This window comes from Triturus cristatus, chromosome 6, assembly GCF_964204655.1.
Source record: "Triturus cristatus chromosome 6, aTriCri1.1, whole genome shotgun sequence".
NCBI lineage: Eukaryota > Metazoa > Chordata > Amphibia > Caudata > Salamandridae > Triturus > Triturus cristatus.
In genome coordinates, this window is record NC_140589.1 from 951,818,872 (window position 1) to 951,839,114 (window position 20,243).

The 20,243-nt window shown below is 43.1% G+C and overlaps 1 protein-coding gene across 2 annotated transcripts in view; it reads right to left on the minus strand.

The window, feature by feature from the left end:
- SLC18B1 (solute carrier family 18 member B1) overlaps positions 1 to 20,243 on the minus strand; it is a 671,163-nt gene that overhangs the window by 116,655 nt on the left and 534,265 nt on the right. For both annotated transcript variants that reach the window (XM_085611645.1, XM_085611646.1), the window contains exon 11: positions 3,079 to 3,153. In XM_085611645.1, the coding sequence (XP_085467771.1) occupies positions 3,079 to 3,153 (75 nt within the window). The remainder of the gene's footprint in view (positions 1 to 3,078; positions 3,154 to 20,243) is intronic.

Here is a 20,243-nt window from a genome sequence, read left to right on the forward strand (position 1 = left end):
GCTTGTCCGTCGGTGCCGAAGGCACCGGGGCCGTTAGTTTTCTCGCTTTAGAATCTGTGCTAGTCCGCTGTTTGGAACTATGCGGCTTGGAAAGGGCTGTCTGTTTAGTTGGTGGCGAGATGGTTTTCGGCTTCGAGATATCGGTGTCGGTGGCCTTGTGTTTTTTGCTCGGTTCTGGGGATGGTGTCGGTACCGAGGAGCTGGAGCTGGTTTTCGGTGCCGAGTGTTTCGGTATGGAGCTCGGTGCCGAGGAGCAGGCCATCTTCTTTTTCGGCGTCGGTGTGGAGGAGTGTTTCTCGACACCGACGGTGGGCTGGCTTGAGCCCGAGCCGCCGGAAGGCTTAATCGGCTTCTTTACCGGTCCTGAAGGTGCGGTGTGGGAAGCAGTGTCTTTGGTCTTACCTAGGCCTGGAGGCGAAGGCGTGACCGAAGCCTTTTTCGGTGCCGTCGAGGGTGTGGGGTGGGGGGGCTTCGGTACTCACCACCCTCTGCGCCGGAGTGATGTCCTCCACTTCTGAATCGTCGGCTTCGGAGGCGCTGACGAGTCCCTCGTCCGTGTGTTGTCCTTCTGGAGCGTCGACGCCTTCCCCGAAGATGTCATCTCGAATCACCGTCGACGAGTGTGACATAGTTCTTCGTGCCCTTCGGTCTCGAATGGTTTTCTTGGACCGGAAGGACTTGCACGCCGGACAGTCTCGAGCCTCGTGTTCAGGGAAGAGGCAGGGGTTACATACTTCGTGGAGATCGGTGTGGGGTAATTTGGACCCACATCGAGGGCACTTCTTGAAGGGAGTCCTTTCCATTAGCCAGGACCGGAGCTTGGGTAGGCCCGAAGGCCGTCGTCGTCGACTGGAATCGAAGGTCTCGATTGATGAGAACCGCGCCGAGTGTGGAGATCGAGATCGAAACAATACCGCGAATTAGGGTGAGGATTGCGCTTCGATAGAAGAACTGGAAACTGTTCGGAACCGGAGAGCGAAGATCACATCCGAGCCCGATGGCGGAAAAAAACAATCTGAGGAGGGAGCCGAAGCCCATGCGCAATACGATCCAAAGGAGGAGTCACATACCTCGTGACTTCCAAAGACTTTCCAAGAGGAAAAATAACTGCAAACATCCGGGCCCAACACCAGATGGCGATCTATGCACAGTGTGTAATCTGCAGCTCATATGCCTCGAACATTTTAATTACAAAATTCAAAGTAAGTGGTACAGATTCAGTGCCATAAAGGCTCTCTAAAACAGAATTATAAGGAGTATGTGAAAATCAGAAATGATTATAAGTCCCAAAGGGCTGCAAAATCGATAGAAAGCATCCATTTGAGCATCTATGTCTACAGGAAAATATTCTGGTTCATCCCCAAAATCAAGAGTTTTTACACATTGTTCTTAAATATTAAACGCTCCTGCATATTCATCGTGGTGCAAGTAAATGTATCAATTCTTCAGCAAATATGAGCACATGAAAAATAAACGTCATAATGCCTTTCCACTTAAGCACTATCTAATTTCATTCATAATTATTTAAGACCCTCTATGCGAATGTCATCCAGACATGCTGTTATGTTATGTTATGTTAATGGGATTTATAAAGCGCGCTGCTACCGTTGGGTGTCCTGGCGCTAGAGATGCATAACAGAATATGTTAAATCAACAATATGGGCCCGATTACGATACCGTCCAACCTACTGCCATGGCAGCGATCCGATTCCAACTGCTGAGGCTGGAAAAGTTCCCCCCGCTGAATTACGATGCAACCGTTGTTACAGCGGCGGTCTCATCTACGGCTGTGGATATACCCCCGAGTATGTCGCTGCAAGTGCGTGCAAAATCACAGAAAACGTGTGATATGTACAGACACATTCATGACATGTGGGGATATACCTTGTGCACCATGCACCTATTTCTAGAGTGATGTGATGCGTGCACAGTCCAGGCAATGGGGATACATGCCAACTATGGACTTACCTGCATTCAGGTGCCCACAGGGTTGTAGTCTTCGGGGTTCAACTGCTGCAGTGTAGGGTAGACTTGGAGAAAGGGATTCACGCTGGAGACTGTCGTGGAGAAGCTGATTTTAGTGAGTATGCACCTCAAATCAATTGTTTACGACGACTCGAGGCAGACGGTCAGACTGCCACAGTTGGGTCATCGGAAACTCACATCATAATCTAGACGACAGTCGGCTGCCTTATGGATGCTGTTTTTCTTCAACCGCCATCTCGGCGGGTGGAAAAAGGTTGTGGAAGTCCACGGTCTTTTAGCAGTCAGTCGAAGTACAGGATGCATGCATTATAATCCAGAAGTCGGATCTGCCGCTTCCGACGAGACAGTGGCAGTCAGACTGCCTCCAACAGGACCATGGAAGCTGGTCTGACTGGCATCGTAATCAGGCCCTTAGTGTTATGTGAAAGAATAGGTCTCAGTTAACCAGTGGAAAGAAAGGATACATGTTACGAGTTATAGCTGACTGCAGAAGTTAATCAGGAACAGGACAACAATTATTCCAGTGGACAGTAACTTAGCAGATTTCAGCTTGACTGTGCTCTGAAAAACCTAAGGGAGGAGGATCTGTGCAAGCACTGAATGAGTGACAGAGATGACTTCCATCTTGGACAAGAGGCTGATTTACACAGAAATGTGGCAAGGGTAATAATTATCAGAAAAATACACTTCTTTGTGTCATAGGAAATTTGTTTCAACACCAGTCATATTACATCAGTCTATACATGTGAATTTGTATGTCTAACTGAATAACTCGCACTGTTAATGCTGTTAATGTGCAAAAACACAAACCCATACAAATCTCTAAGAAGGGTTAAAATGGTAAAAATGTATTATCAAAACGCTGACAAAAAATCCTCTAGGAAGCTAAAATTTATAAATAATGTGTTACATCAATGGCAAGAAAAATCTGTATTACCAATTTTATTTTCGAAATTTGGGTGCTGACCATGGCTAAAGAATACTTGAGATGCCCAAGTGTGAAGAGGGTTCTGTGGTAGATTAATATAACTAAAACAAATCATGAAAATAACTACTACTACAGCAAAAACTGCATAGAGATTTTGTACCTACCCAATCGACCAGGTTGAAGAAAAGAGCCCAGAAATTAGACCTAGGGTACTTAATCCTTCCTGAAATCCATTTTCACTGAAAACACAAAAAATGCAATAAGTGAATCATACAACTGGCAAGACACAATTACATTCTTGGAAAACTTGAGAATGTAAGCATGCATTACAGAAACACAGTTAAATACACATGAAGGGGTTGACACAAACAACTACATTGAAGTAAGTCATTCACCAACTGAAATCCAAAAGAAAGGTAAACTGAAAGAACCTGAGTTGAGTTTTAAGTACAAAGACATGCTTGTAAAGTAAATAGGCCATGGAATCTGTACCAGTCTAATTTTTTTTAAAATGTTGTTCCCAAGACTTTGGCTTTTACAGTGAAAAATTCCAAAATATAAACCTTTTATGAAAACAAGTAACATTTGTGGCGGGAAACACAACATCAGTGTATAGTAACATTTCGAATTAAAATGTGCCTTATCACGGGGCTTTGAAAATTGATGATTTTATAAAGTGAGCATCAAGGATCTTTGAACCACTTTATATTGAGAATTAAAGGTCCTTAACATACAAGGCATTACCAATTATCCTTAACTTGGGTCAACTTAATACGAGAATTAAGGAGATTGAATCAGTTGGTTTTATTTATAATAAATAATATTTGCTTTACAACAGGAACATTTTGCAGTTGCAATGATAATGCTGTGATCTATGTTGTGCTGGCATAGGCCAACTAGAAAGAACCACAGCACCGAAACAGCACTCATCGAGACCACCGACAACATTAAAAACATCCTAAACCAAGGAGAAATGGTGGCCCGCATCCTGCTCGACCTCTCCACGGCCTTCAACACTGTGTCTTAAAACACCCTCATCAGAAGGATCCATGAGATTAGAATACAAGGATCCTCTCTGAAATGGGTCTGCTCCTTCCTCACAGGAAGAACCCAAAGGGTCAGGCTGCCTCCCTTTACACCAGAGACCAAGAAACTGATATGCGGTGTCCCACAGCGATCGTCCCTCAACCCCACTCTTTTCAACATATACATGACATGGGTCACCAACATCATCCAATCACAAAACATCACCATCATGTCTTATGCCGATGACACCCAACTCATTCTCTCTCTGACAGGCAAGACAATCACCCCCAGAAGACACCTTCACTAACTGCATGAGAATGATCGCAGACTGGATGTGAACCAACTGGCTGAAGCTCAACACCGACAAGATGGAGGTACTAGTCTTCATCAAGAAGACATCCCCATGGGATTACAGCTGGTCACTGTCGGAGCTAGGATCAACACCCACAGATAACTCAACAAATCTAGGTATCATCCTAGATGACAAGTTCAATATGACGGCTTAAGTCAAAGAAGTGAGCATCGCCGACTTCCACATCCTACGCATACCACCAGACGTCACACAAGCACTTAGCACCAAGCAGGCTAGACTACGGCAACACTCTCTAAGCCAGAATCTCCAATAAACTGTTACACAGACTTCAGACCATCAAGAATGCAGCCACAAGATTCATACTCAACCACTCATGCCACATCCACATCACACTACACCTCAGGAAGCTCACTGGCTCAGCTGCATACTCTTTCACCAACCCACCAAACACTTACGCTTTGCCTCACTATTATTAAATCCAAGATACATGAAGGTAATTGGAAATTTCTTTATTCAAGTATCAGGAAAACGTCCTCCAACCTCCACAACCAGCAGCAACTAAAATTGACTGAATCAGAACATTCCCCACTGTTCTGACCAGCAGGGTTCCATATTCTATGCAAGTAAAAGATGCAAATACAACAACTATCACTTGCACACACTCCCTGCATCAGCAAAAGCAAGATATGCATGGCCTCCCTTAACACATCAGAGCATCCTCCTCACTTCTTGAGTTCCACAAGAATTTGAAGATCTGGCTCTTCATAGAAGCACCTTGAGTTCGTTAAATTCTCAGGATACCACTTAAATTAAGACAAAGCAGAAATTATAACATGGAACTCAAAAACCGTGACTAAAGTAAAAGTGATGATATACCTGTGGATCAACATCAAACAGAAACTAGAAGAGCTCAGCGCAAAAAAACTATCAAAGGTATCAACAGACATAAATATCCTTTTGAGGAAGTAGCAGCATCTATATTTAACTATCTATGGGTGTCTCAATCTAATCAAGATATGTGTATACTGTCTAAAATAACTTTGTTGTTCAATTGTATCCCACTAGAGTTTGACAGAAGAGATATCCAGAAAATACAGGATAATTTAAACAAGTACATCTGGGCATTTAAAACATGCAGACTAGCTTGGAAAAAGCTATGAAGAAAACTGTTGAAAGGTGGTCTACAGCTCACAGACACCTATTTTACTGGTTGGCCTTTCAATTTTAAACCTGTAGGATGTTGATAGGGACACCTGACTAATATAAGAAATGGCTAATCTATTGTGACATGACCAACAAAATATGTCAACAAGGAAGACTTTTATATTGGACTGTAACATATCTGGACACGAATAGAGCTGTATGCTGGATTACCTATGGGAAGGTAGCGGGGAATTGGCGAGGCACTTCTGGAAACCCCTTGAAGAAATTCTTGGCATGCTGCCAGCTCTGGGACAATCGCAAGAATATTACTGTATATAATTGTAATACATGACCCCTTCCCAGCTATTTTCCGATGATGTCCATGGGGCTGTTTGTATGGCTTTTTCAGAAAACCAATAAAAATTAGTAAAAAAAACAACAACAAAAACAAGGAACATTTTTATATAAATTTGGTGAACGAAAATATTTTAAGAAACCTGGCAAAAAACTTTGAGGGCATTAGCTAGAGTATGGTAGAATATGAGGCGAAAATGGGGGTTGAAGTATTATAGCAGCTTAGCCCCAATAATCCCAAGAATGTACGGTTATAGTCCTTAGACTGCTCTTCTCGAGGTTTCTGAGTATATTAAACTCAATCTTGACCAACATTCCCCAGTTATGCTAGTGCTGCTCAATCTCTTTGCAGCTTTCGATGTGGTCTCCCATGCTATCTTGTTTGAGAGACTCGAAGGCATGGGTATTACGGATCATGCTTTGTCTTGGTTTAGGTCCTTTATCTGCAACCGCACTCAGTCAGTCATTCTCCCGCCTTTTACATCTGCAGCTAAGCCTTTGAATTGTGGTGTTCCTCAGGGTTCGACTCCGAGACCTACCCTTTTTAATACATATATGGCACCCTTGGCCAATATTGTGGAGTCTTTTGGAAATAGAGTTTTCTCCTACGCTGATGATACTCAGCTATTCCTGGTCTTTCATGAAAATGCTCCTTCAACATTGATTTATTTTAAAACTGTCTCCGGTAAATACTAGATTGGATGAATATCAACTTTTTGTAATTGAACTGAGACAAGACTGAAGTTTTATTTTTTGGCTTTCTAAAATTTTACCCGACTCAAACTTTTGGTGGCCATCTGAGATGAGCAATCCTCCTCGTCCCTCTCCTGTGGTCAGAAACCAGGGGGTTAAATTTGCTGCTGACCTTAACTGACTCATATCTCTCAGACGTCGGATGCATTTTATTCCGGTGGACCAGCAGAAGACCACTGTGCATGCCAAGATCACTTCCTAAACTGTACTATTCCAATAGCTTATATCTTGAATTCCCTTCCTTTCATATACATCCTCTACAGATGAATCTAAAAGTTTCTGCCCGACAGACCCTTAAACTTCCTCCCTGGCGTCCCATGCCTAATCACATGCACCAACTTCACTGGCAGCCGATTGGTAAAAGGATTCAGTTCAAGGCCCTCACTTTTGCTTTCAAGATTTTTAACTTCAGGTGTTCTCTTTATCTTAGGCGTCAGTTCAAACTCTCTTCCCAGGTGCGATCCTTCGCTCTAATAATCTTAAACTGTTTCAAACCCCTCGTTTTTTTTTTGGTAAATATTTTTATTTGCATTTAAACACTCAAAAAGCAGTACAATCAACAACTATCCCTTGCCTGGGCATGTCAATATACAACTCCCATCACATAAACGTCCCATTTATGAGTCCGCAGTATATGGGGTAAAGCGTTGCCCCCCCAGCAACCTTGCAGGATAATCCTTAGAAGCCCACCACCCGGCGTCCACCCGTAGGCATACCATATACTCGCAGAGCGCGGAGTCCCCATGCAGGAGGTACCCCCGTGTAATTGGAGCAACCAAACAAGATTCAAACAACTACCCCATGCTACGACCCTCCCCCCGACCACCCCCCCTACACCCACCCCCCTACCGGCATGACTGCCTGACAGGATACATGGCAAGATTCAAACCCCTCGTATTGTTAAATCAAGAAGAAAGCCAGACTGTGGAATGCCTTGCCTGTGGTTTTGAGAAGCTGTCCATCCGGAACGGCCTTCAGGAAAAAGATTTAAACGCTTCTCTTTGACTCTGTGAAAACCTCTTCTTGAGCTGGTTTCTGCCCTCGAACTCAGAGGCCACTCTTACTGTTAGCGCCGGGATACCTGCTTAGGTAGCTGTGCGCTCTATAAAATGCATTGTTTTGTATTGTATGCCAGAGAGCATGAAAGACCAACGGTCAAAGCCATTGCTAGATGATGAGATACCTCAGTAGGGAGACTTGAGGTTGGTCTGCTCAAATGGGAAGAGACAGATGAGAGCCTAAGGGTAATATCTTGAGATTTGAACACACACTGGATTTCTGCTCAGAATTTGAAACAGCAAGATCCCATGGATATGGAAATGCAAGACATAAGTCCTAAGCAAAAATTAAGTAGCAAAACGGTATGTGTACATTGCTGTGTGGGGCAAATGAAAAAAGATGGCACTGCCATATGCAACATGGGAGAAAAACTTGCCAAGTCAAGAACTGGAAACCTTATGGCAACACTGTGTTTCAATGCCACCACCGAAAGTCTAAAAAAGAATCCCATTTTCACACTTCAGAATATATATAATGCCAGCAAAGCTCCCGAAAATGGCGAGGAGCCAGGTATATAATTGCAAAAAGTGTGGAATCCAAAAGGCAGACAATTTACATACATGTTCAGAATATCCTGCCCTCCAAACATTTTTGTATGAAGTAAGTGATGCATGTGCCGATATATCTGAAGAATCGCTAGACGTAAGCCCTCAACTAATTATTTTTGGCACTGAATACAAGGGTCTGGGTACACAAAGGGATAACATACAGAAAAGACAACTATTATTCCAACTTATCTTGTTAGGAAAAAGAGAAATCTGTAACAAAATGGCTGGTGGAAAACTTACTAACCCTCAAGGATTGGATTTTTTTAAAAATTGTTATTAAACTAGAGAATAAAATTGAATAGGAAAGAATGTTTTGGATCCCAGCGATAAAGTGGTTAAAGAGAGAATAAGGACGATAAAACACAAAAAGTCCTATGATTACATCAATTAAAATGCTGGATGAAGAGAGGATCACAGAACTCAAGGATATCTGTGAAAGATCTTGCTTCTCCTGAAACAGAGTCTGGTATGGAAAAAAAAGAAACAGAGAAAAAAATACATCTTAAGAAAATGATGAATAGAAAAAATGATGACTTTTTTTAAATGAAGAAAAAATTAGTTCAAAGCAGATTTATCAGTATTCATCTAGCAAGATAGTGTTTGGATGATAGTACTATATGACGTTTTATAATACTGTATTATGGTTTGATGACATGCTGAATTATTTGCTCACCGTGTGTGTTGGAATCCGGGTTCTCTGGTTGGCACAGGTAGGTACCTGTGACAAGCAGGGAACCTTTCCTCTAGTCAGGGTAAGGGGTTACACTCCTAAAATAACCCGTGCTCACCCTCTAGGTAGCTTGGCGCAAGCAGTCAAGGCTTATCTCAGAGCGTTATAGGTTAAGCATTTGTGAACACATACAGTAACCAAGTGACAACACTACAAATGGACACCACACCGGTTTTTATATTAAAAATAAGGATTCTTTATGTAGAGTTACCACAAGACCATTAAACGACAAAAATACACAATACTGTTACTTTAGATGGTAGAAGTTTGCTTAGTTCTTTTAAGCTCTTAATTGCGACACTTTAAGTCAATGTACCTTAGATGCGACACGCAGGGCAACGAAAGTGTTGCAACGATGCTGATGCGATGAAGTTTTTGGTGCAAAGAAATAAAGACGTGAAGATCTTCCAGATGCGTTACGCTTCTCCGATGTTGCGAGAAGACTCGTCTCGATGCGTCGGCTGCAGCGGCGTCACCCCTTTACGCGATGCGACGACAGCGGCCTTGGCAGCGGCACTCTTCTCCGACGTTTTTTGCGAGACGCTTCCGCTCGATGCGATGCTGCAGCGGCGTCACCCCTTTACGCGATGCGACGACAGAAGCTCCGACGGCAGCACGCTTCTCCGTGGATGCGAGGCGCTTTTCTTGATGCGGTGCAATGCGACAGCTACGATGGCTGCGATGGCGACACGCTTCTTCCTCGATGCGAGACTCTTCCCTTGATGCGGTGCAATGCGCCAGCTACGATGGCTGCGATGGCGACACGCTTCTTCGGCATTGCGAGACACTTCCGGAATGATGCGAGACGCTTCCGCTCGATGCGATGCTGCAGCGGCGACACCCTTTGCGAGATGCGACAACAGCTCCGACGGCGGCACGCTTCTCCTTCCTGAGTCGCGCTTCCAGCTCCTTGCGCCACTCAGTCCCTCAGAAGGCCCAACAACAGCAGCAGGCACTTCCAAAAGACTCTGGGGAGCTGGGGGGTGAAGTCCACTGGTCCTGGGACTTCATTCAGGGGGCAAGCTCAGCACAAGCCCTTGGAGATCTTTTAAGCACAAGTTGAAATAAAGTCTTTGTAGTCTTTCTCCTCTCCTTTCAGCAGCAAGGCAACCACTGCAGGCCAATCCCCCAGGTCAGGGACAGTACTCCTCCTTGCAGCTTTCCCAGTTCCTTCTCCTCAGGCAGAGGTTCTTCTTGTCAAGCAGGATCTAATTTCTTGGGAGCAGGGTCCCAATACTTATACCCCTAATTCCTTTGTTCCTCTGGGGTAGAGGGGCCTTTGCCCAGTCCAAACCAGTTCTTGAGCACTTTGTTGACATGACTCTGCCTTTCTATTCAGGGTGCAGGGCAGAGACATCAGCCACTCCACAGGAGGTGGAGCCAGCATTGTGGTGGCAGAGCACAGCCCTATTCAGAGTCCAGGTGCACTCCTCCCACCCATCTGGATGTCAATCTCTCTTTTCACCACCAGGCTACCTAGCCCTGCCCCTCTGGGTTTCGCCAGCCCTGTCACTCACACAAACCAGACAGGCAGATACACATCATAGCAGAGGCAGGCTGAAATGGTTAGGCAGGCAAATACCAACTTTCTAAAAGTGGTATTTGCAAACACAGAATATTCAAAATAAACTTTACCAAAAGATGTATTTTATTATTCTGAGTTCAGGCATACTAAACTCGATTTTCTACCATGTTCCCTGGGTCTGTTAGGATCATAGGATGTAACAATTCTAACAGCCATTCTGGCCTATGGAGAACAGGTAGCCTTACAATAGTGAAAAACGAAAATGGTTGTAATTCACTTTTAGGACATGCCACACTCATCAGGGCTTGTCCTACCTTATGCTTACAATGCACCCTGCCCTTGGGCCTACCATAGGGGTGACCAATATGAAGTTAAGGGAAGGTTTAGGGACTGGGAAGTGGGTGCACTTGCTCAGTCAGCATGACAGTACCAGACTGCACGCAGGTTCTGCAATGGCAGACCTTAGACACATTTTACTAGGCCGCTTCTGTGGGTGGCACAACCAGTGCTGCAAGCCCACCAGCAGCATTTGTATTTACAAGCCCTGGGCACTCCTGGTGCACTTTACTGGGGTCTGACAGTAAACCAAATAAGCCAATCATGGAATCCAACCAACATATACATTTTACTTAGGGCATATGCACTTTAGCACTGAACAGCAGTGGTAAAGTGCCCAGAGTCATAAAACAGCCAACAACAGGTCAGAAAAAATGCAGGAGGAAGGCAAAAAGTTTAGGGATGACCCTGCAAAAAGGGCCAAGTCCAACAGTGTGCGATTTCCATTGCCTTCTATGGTGAATTTTGTTATAAAAGGATGTGGTTTTGGGGGTGAGTCAGATGATATTTAGTCTCTTTCCTGTGCCCTACGGATTCTGTGAGATTTTCTATAGATTTGCTGCATAAACTAAACTTAGATTAATTTACAGACTTTGCCTCTTCTGTATCTATTGTAAAAGGTTCCAGAGCTTTATGCTTATGAAAAAAAAATGTTCGATTGGCTTTGCTATTTACCTTCTGTACTGCACTTAAATATAACAATAAACCACAATGGTGTTCACATGACTGATCTCGAGCCTTTTTAAGTCCAGGCTTATTCCTACTGATTTCTAGTTGAAAACGAACACAAACAAAGGCATAATTCAGCAATGGAGAGATTACAGCACCGAACTGTGCTTTAACTTCCGCATTATAATACCCATTAATTACCAGAGGCATCAGTATTAAAAATGCATAAATACTTCATAAACGTAAATTAGAAACAGGAACTGACATTTACTGGGATGCACTTAGACCAAGGAAATAGTACAACAATCCTCCCATTAGGTTTCACTTGCTCAGTAAAATACATGTGAGTGAAAGTAAAGAAGCTCTAGCTGGTACCATGTTTCCAAAAATCCCAGCCTTCCAACACATGTTTACCATTTTATAATGTTAGCAGGCATCGTATATGGTCTGCAAACCAAACATATTCGCTCCAAAATCAGGCAATGCCTCAGATTACCAAAAGGGTATTCCAGGACAGACTGTCTCGCAAGTGATAAAACACAACAGGTCAGTCCTACTTCAGTTTTGATAGACCGGCAATAATATACTTCAATTTCTCCGAATTTCAATCGCGGGAACACCGGATCCATAACAGTGATAAATGTACGATGACGTCACCAGTGGCCTCTTCTAGCACCGACAGCGCACTGAATTCCAAACTGCCCTGAAAGGCATAGAGAGCCCCAGTTCACCCCAGCAGTCCCTCCATAGCTGACAGTGAGTCAAAGTGCAGGGACTAGGGGGCACATGCAGCAACCAAAATACCAGTCGCAAACGGACCGGTATTTTGGCATATGGGATGCATCAACCCAAATGCAAATTCGCAAACTAGGTAATCGCAAAATTTTCAATTACCTACATTGCAAATGCATTTAGGGAATCGGAAATTGCGATTCCCTATTTGGGATGCAACAAGCCTTTTGCATTTAGGAAAGGCTAATTACCATCAACTGCAAGTTGATGGTAATTTGCTAAATCTTTGAAAAATGCACAAAAGTGCATTTTTCAAAGTGCCATGTGGCGCGCACACATGGTCTTGGGGCATGTGTGTGCACCACATGTGCACACATGCCGATTTCGGGAGTGCATCAGGGTGGCCTTTTGGCCCCCTTGCACCCTTGAAACTGCATGCGCAATTTGCGAGTACCTATTTTGTACTCGCAAATTGCGCATGCAATTCCCATTCATTCCTATGGGCCCATAGGAATGAATGGGAAGCTATTCCTTAATTGTGAATCACAATTTGCTATTGGTAGTTAAGGAATATGTAGGAATCGCTAATATTTTCTCGAAACCTACATGCATAGGCAATTGCGATTCCATAATTGCGATTCCGTAATTTTAGCAATTAAGGAGCAATTGATGCATGTGCCCCTAGATTTCTAGACTCCGATGACATACTCACTGCTTGCTGTTTTCAAGTTGGTCACTAAGAACTAACCAGGCCTTCGATAAAAATAAAGTAAAAGCAAAACTCCACGAGCGTTTATATTCAGAGCCAGGCCTTTTCACATTACACTGTGCTTTTCTTTTAGTACTGTAGTTTGGGCGTTTTTTTAATGCACACCGCACTTTTCTTTCGAATCTCCATTTCCTTCACTGTACAGAAGAACCACATGCGTCCCCTGCATCACAGTGCTCCTCAATATCATCACAGTGCGCTGCCCCCATCCCCTGTGTGATCCTGGGCAGAAAGGAGTCAGACCTTCAAAACAGCAAAACTGTAAAAGCTGCAGCAACGAACACCGGCTCCACAGTCCTGGATCAGGACTCCTCGGCATTGGCAGCGCTGCTCTGTCCCTTCCACTAGCAGCTCCTCACTGAAACGGAAATACCAGCCATCCCTGCAATCAGAAACAGGTTACAGGGATGGGAGCCTCACCAGGAGAGGCCAAGCTCTCAGTGTTACATAAAAGTACATGCAAGTCTATATAAGATTCAAGACAGCTGGGAGTTTCTGTCCAGATTGAAGGATGGAGTGGCCCTCGCTCCTACAAGTATCTTAATTAAAGAGTAAGGCATTTTAGATATTATTTAAAAGTAATTAGGATGGAAAGTGTTTCAGTTTTAAAAAGTAAACTAATGGTGCAATTTCAAAGGAAATTGATGGCTCTGATTTTCATGAGAAAAGAAACTTGTTTTGCTGCAATACTTAAATCTTGTTAGACAAGAGATTCAGGTTTATATTGAAACTTAATTTGTGTTTCATTTCTTTTAACAGTAAGGAAAGCACCAACACCACGTGCCTAGCTTGTTTGTATTTATGTGTTATAAAATAAGATTTAAAATATGTTTTCATATTCTCTGAATCATGTTCTCTAAGAGTTAGTAAAGTTCCACTTAAAATCCTATTTATTGTTATCCTTTACGTGTGATCATTTAAAAGGACAACATTTCTGATGGCTAACTCTTTGTTACTTGATTGCTTGATTTAGCATATTCCCTAGGCATCAGACTGGATCCAGAAACTTTTGAGCAGCACCTGTGCAGGCCGGTAGGAGGGGCCGTGTAGTTCTGCACTGACGCGGTATCACTCAGAAAATGACTTACAGGGCCTATGTAGGTACCAATCCCGTACACCCACGTCCGTTGCTGTTGAGGCAGTCCAGGCCCCAAGATGCAGAGCACCAGCAGCAAATTGGCTTTGAACAGTGTGTAGATTTGTAAACTTGGGATCTTTTTAATCGGTGGAGCCCAATTCCCAAAACAAGGAGGACGGGAGGGCTGTGGAGGAATCTGCAGTTAGATAGAGTCTCTATCAGAAAACGAGTAACCAAACGTAAGTAACTTGTTTTTCTGATAAAGGCTTCTAACTGCAGATTCCTCACCTTCTTAATAGATACCAGAGCAGTACCTATTAGAAGGTAGGTCTGTGAATTGACTCGAACCAAGTAATCCTGTAAGACCGAGCAGCTGAAATGCCTTTCTTGGCAAACCTGGCTGTCCTGACAGTAGTGTTTCTTGAACGCATGAAGCGATGCCCACGGAACTGCCTGGCAGATGTCCATCACAGGAACTCTTCCTGCCAACACAGTGGAAGCAGCTTTGGCCCTCAACAAAGGGTTTTGCAGACGTTCTGGAGGCTGCTTTTTGACTAGTGCATAGCAGATCTTGCTGCAGGGTACAATCCAGCAGGAGGTGGTACTCTTCTGTATGACCTTGCCTTTCATCGCTCCAGTGAATCTCAAAAAGAGCTGATTGTCCCCCTGGTGTTCTTTGGGATGATAATGTAAGTTAGGCACTCTTTTAAAGTCCAAAGGATGAAGCATCTTCTCCTCCTTAGAAGGGTAAGGCGGAGCATAGAACGCAGGCAGGGTGATGATTGACTGACGTGGACCGGTATCACAACGTTTAGTAGGAAGGATGCATGTGTCAACAGAACCAGTTAACTCTGATTTTTTTAAAGTCCCCTTTTCTTGTATCCAAATGTTGGCATTATGGCGTATATGGTGTTTTGCTTCACTGTGCTCATGGAGAGAGCAGGCCTGTCTGAAAATGTGTGTGTACTGGAAGAAATACTATGGTTCAAGTACACATGTCAATACTTAATAACCATTAGTGTGTTTGAGAGACGGGACAACTTTACTTTCCTGATAACTCGCATTGGTGTCAAATGCATTTGGAAAAAAACGAAACTATCAACAAGTCTAACACAATAAATCAGGCATCTTTCGCTTACTTTGGGAGTGCTGGAACGTGGGGATACAGTGAAATATGGAGATCATCTCCCTCGACATGCAATCAATTTAGCACTACGTTTCCAGCTTTAGTCATGTCACTTACAAATCATCAACATCATGCATTTAAGTCTAATTAGTTTAACGGAAGCCAAACACTTCAACATTAAGGGCCTTATTTATGAAAAGTGATGCATCGCTGCGTGAAAACAGCAATGCGTCACTTTTCATTGCACCCTCTCTTGCGACACCATTGATGCGTCATATTTACAGTATGACGCATCATGTCGCAAGGAGTAACAGATATGTCAGTATTTCTGACGTATCTGTAGGTGCAAAAATGACTCATTGCTGGAGTGTGTCACAAAAGTGAAGCAACTCCAGCAATGGGTCACTACACATGGGCAAGTCCCATTTCAAATGTGCCTGCGTCAGTCTTACGCCTGCTGTAGGGCAGGCGTAAGATATTGACACATTTGCATCCTAGAACTGACGCAGTGAAATCTCATAGATTTCACTGCGTCACTTCTAAGAGGCTTACTTGCATCAAAACACCCACCCTGCATTCATTATACCTGGCACAGGTATAATGTGGCGCAGGGGTTTACAAAGTGACACATCTACCTAGATGCGTCACTTTGTAAATATGACGCAACATGGCACATTTTTTTTACTATGCCGGTGCGTCACAAAAAGTGACGCGCTGGCGGCGCAAAAGTGACGCAAGGGCTCATAAATAAGCCCCTAAATGCATTAAAGTGCTCGGCTCCCCTTGCTATTTTTAACAGTGCACCAGGGAGCCACGGATCACAGATTGGGAATCACTGCGCTACGAGTTTATGACTGATCTTGTTCGCCCTGGCATTCAAATATCCTGCAGTTGGTTCACAACCAGGAAGACACCTTGATGGTCCAAACATTTCCAGAGGCGTAGCGCCGACTGGCAGAGGGTCCGGTACGCCACACTGCCGTGTTTGTTGCAAAACCACATGGTGGTGGTGGTGTCCATAACCACCTGCACCACTCTCCCTTTGATGGACAGTAGAAAGGCTTTCAATGCCAAGCGGATGGCCCCCAGCGCCAGGAGCTTCATATTGAGCTGGGTCTCGGACTGTGACCCGAGGCATCTAATCCCCACATTCCCAGGAAGGGTCACTAATGTGAACTCTAGGTGAGTAGGGTTAGACCTGTCAACCTTAGTATGGTCTTCCGCCAAACGTATTGCCTGAACCCCTCCTATTTTTACTGATCTTGTTTTTGTTGGCCTTAGTACTCTGTGCACTTTACCACTGCTAACAAGTGCTAAAGTGGTTGTGCTCCCTCCCCTACACATGGAGAAATTAGATTGTACCTAATTTACACATTTAATTTACTTACAAGTCCCTAGTAAATTGGTAGTTCTTGTACCAGGAACTGTAAGTTAAATGCTATTAGTAAGCCTGCTGCACCACTGATTGTGCCACCTACTTAAGTAACCTTGTAAATCATGTCTCATGCCTGCCACTGCAGCCTGTGTGTTCAGTTTTAAACTGCCATTTCGACCTAGAAATAACTTTCTGTCAAGCCTAAACCAACCTTCATTTTAATACATACAAGTCACCCCTAGCATGGGCCCTAAATAGTCCAAAGGGCAGAGTGCAGTGTATTTAAAAATGTGGACATGTATTTTTAAGTTTTACATGTCCAGGTAGTGAAGACCCCTTCAATTTGTGTGTCACTAGGGCAAGGCCTGTCTCTCCCATAGGCTCAAATTAAGTGGTAATTTTTACTTTTCAATTGGGAGCTGGTAGAGGAGTCAAGTTTATTGTCTAAAGAATTGTAATCAAAAGCCTTCTTGAATGGTAAAGTCAGATTTTAAGTCACAATTCTGAAAATGATAATTTTAGAAAGTTTAGGAAAACCCGTATTTCTAGAAGTATTACTCAACATATGAAAGAAAAAAGAAAACACACAGCAATGAAGGAAATTACTACACAAAGCATGCATTATGGTGAAACATCTTTGTTATAGACACAACTATTTTGTTGACTGTACTAAACTTTACCCAGGTCCTGAGGGTCACAGGGTTACCCCATTCGATTGTAATGGAATTTTTGAAAGTTGACATTTTCTCGTCCTTACCATTTCACGCCTGGGTCACATGACTAGGTGCATCTAGCAGTTGGTCTTTGTGTATTACTCCCAGACAGTGAAACAAAGAGCCATAGGTGCTGGTAGGATGGGCCATCTGTTACTTGATGAGGGGGAAGGAGCTGTCACCTACCACACGTGCATATCATAAAGGCTCTGCCTGAGCACACGCACCAAAGGTTTGATACTAGTGTTTTGCGACTCCAGACTTCCTCATCAAAGCCTTGGGGATAGAACAGACTCCAACAACCTTGAACCCAGCACCTGAACTCTACCAACTGTGATTCCTACCCTCCCAAGTGGTGCCACCCCAGTCATGGACCACTGGAAGTGGGCCTGAAGGTGCTCTGCCAGCCCAGCTGTGGTCCCAGCAGAACCAAGGCAGGGTGACGCATCGGCTCCCAGAACTTCGCATCGGAACTGCAGGGCAACACATCACCTTACAAAACCCCAAGTCAGAACTGGTGTTTGACGCTTCCCCGATGCAGGACTTTGCATCGCAACCTCTTCTGAACCGCAGCTGTACGACGCATCCTCTGCACAGGTCTTTGCATCGCAAGCCCCTTGTCAAAGACATCCTTGATGACGCAGGACTCCACATCACCAGCCCTTAAACGTCCTCAGAACTAACCAGTGCGCAACACATCTTCGATGCAGGAATTCGCTTTGCAAACCTGTCTACGTCATCCTTGATGATGGCGCAAAACCTTGCATCGCAGCCTCACAGTTCCCCAGAACCAATGTTGTGTGATGGATCTCCATAGCAGTATCTTGCATCGCCTCAGCTGAGTGATGCATCCTCAACGCAGGAACTCACAATGCTCCCCAACCTACATTTAAGGTACTCATGTTCAGCAGGCCTAACTGGGTTACTGTATTAGGCCCACGCTCAATTGCGGTTCGCCTGAACTTGTTTCTTTGTACTGTTCCAGCATGACCAGGATAACCACAGTTGGCGCTTTGTGCTTTTTTTGTGCTATTTACACTTAAATCTTTTAAACTGCATATCGTTGGTTCTAGTGATTGGATTTTGTCATTTTGGTCTCAAATTATTCTTGCTCTAGTGTTCTAAATTGGTGGGGGACCTTTCTGTGTTGTGTTTCACTTTATTTCGGTTTGAATTGCTGTATACATACTTTAGAGATTACAACAAACAGGGTATAACCCTATTTCCCAAACCTGGGGTAAATAAACAATATTAAAGCTACTATGGTTTGAGAATTTACATAACAAGGAAAATCAATTATACAAATTGATTAGTCAAATAAAGAAAGAAGTTTTTGAAGGCAAACCAAGGCTTAAAGAGAAGGAGGGGTATCCAACACAGAAAGTTATTCCAAAAATATATTCTTTACTGCAATAACAAAATGTAAAAAAACAATTACAAAAATATGTTGCTCATATAACACAAAACAAATTAACATAATATACTGTGTAATACAAGGAACAAATGGCAAAAAGGAAACACCATTCAAACAAACAAACCAACAGTCCAACAAATAACAAGAACAGAAGATGGCAGTTAATGCTTCCTTATACCTGTATGCCAAGAGTGGGCACCAACGGCATTTCGACCTATGTTATTTTAAGGTCATCATCAGGACAGATATACACTTTAGGGGAGCATCCAAAAAAAAAGGGAAATCAAAAAATAAAATGAAAAAACTATATGTAAACGGGTACCACAACCACAAAATGCTGCCTCAGTGAATAGGAGCATAACACAGTACAAGAGATATCGTGCATAAGAATCAAAGAAAGGAAGGCAAGCAGAGAAACACCCAGAAAAGTGTGTTTCAAAAGCCGCCCTTAAATGAATAAAAGGTGAGAATTTATCATTAAAAACGCAAACCACAACCACGTGTGGAAAGGCAGAAGTATAGAGCCACAGTCACCAATTGCCAATGAATAACAAGCCGGCCTATTTGAATATTGAGACGGTGACATTCCAATTAGGAGTAGCAAGCTCATCCGGAACGCATCCAGAATTCTAGGCAGCAAATATAATGAAATTACTGAAACGCAGCCGTTTTAGTCCAAGGAGTGCTGACAACTTATTTCAAGCACCGTAAAACTTACCAAAATTGGGAAAAGGGAGTGAGACACACTTCATATATAATGAGTCTATCCAAAAGGCCAGTGTAACATTTCAACCCGGCTCAGTAGGCATTCAGAGCAAAAAGTATCTGAGTTATGAAAAAAGGAATATATCATAATGTATATAAATCAATCAAGAAAAGGACAAAAAAAAACAAATCTTAATAATGAATAGCCAGGAGCGGTCTTACTGTTAAGACGAATCCTATAGTGGTCACATAACGCTCCCCGACAATGCAGTGGGAACGTGAGTCAAATCACAGTGTCTCTAATAGCACTACTCACCAGTAGAACTAGACAATAGACTAAGGTCTTTGTTATAGTTGTTCTAAAATCCAAGAAAAAGGGCAAATAATCAACAATTTAATGTCAAAAATTATTTGTAAAAGAATCAATAAGAAACAATAATCAGCGTCTGTGTCAGCAGAGCAGTGACAAACCCGCATGCGCAAAAACACTAATCCCGAATGAAAAGGCTAGAGGAAAGACTTCACCCAACAACAGATTTGATATTGCTGGGTATTATATCAAAAGAACAACAAACTCACAAATTATTAGCAGATTATCGAAAATTGAGAGAAAAATAATAATATTTAAAAAAAAGGGGGAGGGATCATAACATTCCCTATAGTTTTAACAAAAAAGGATAAAGCATAAAACTAGTAATGATTATTATTATTATGGAGCATGAGACAGTGTAGGGTTGATTGTGATCTTGCCCACACATACCTCTTTAATTTACTGTCACCTGCATTCATTTTGCAGTGCTTTAAATTCTTATCTGTCTTGTTTCCTTATGGCTTATTTACATGGTATGTTGCTACCACTTCGCTTTGTATTTTGATTAAGCTTTGTATCATTTCTCTCTCTGTTTTTTGGTGTGAGGTTGATTGTGATCTTACTCATACATCATTTTTGATTTTTTTCATT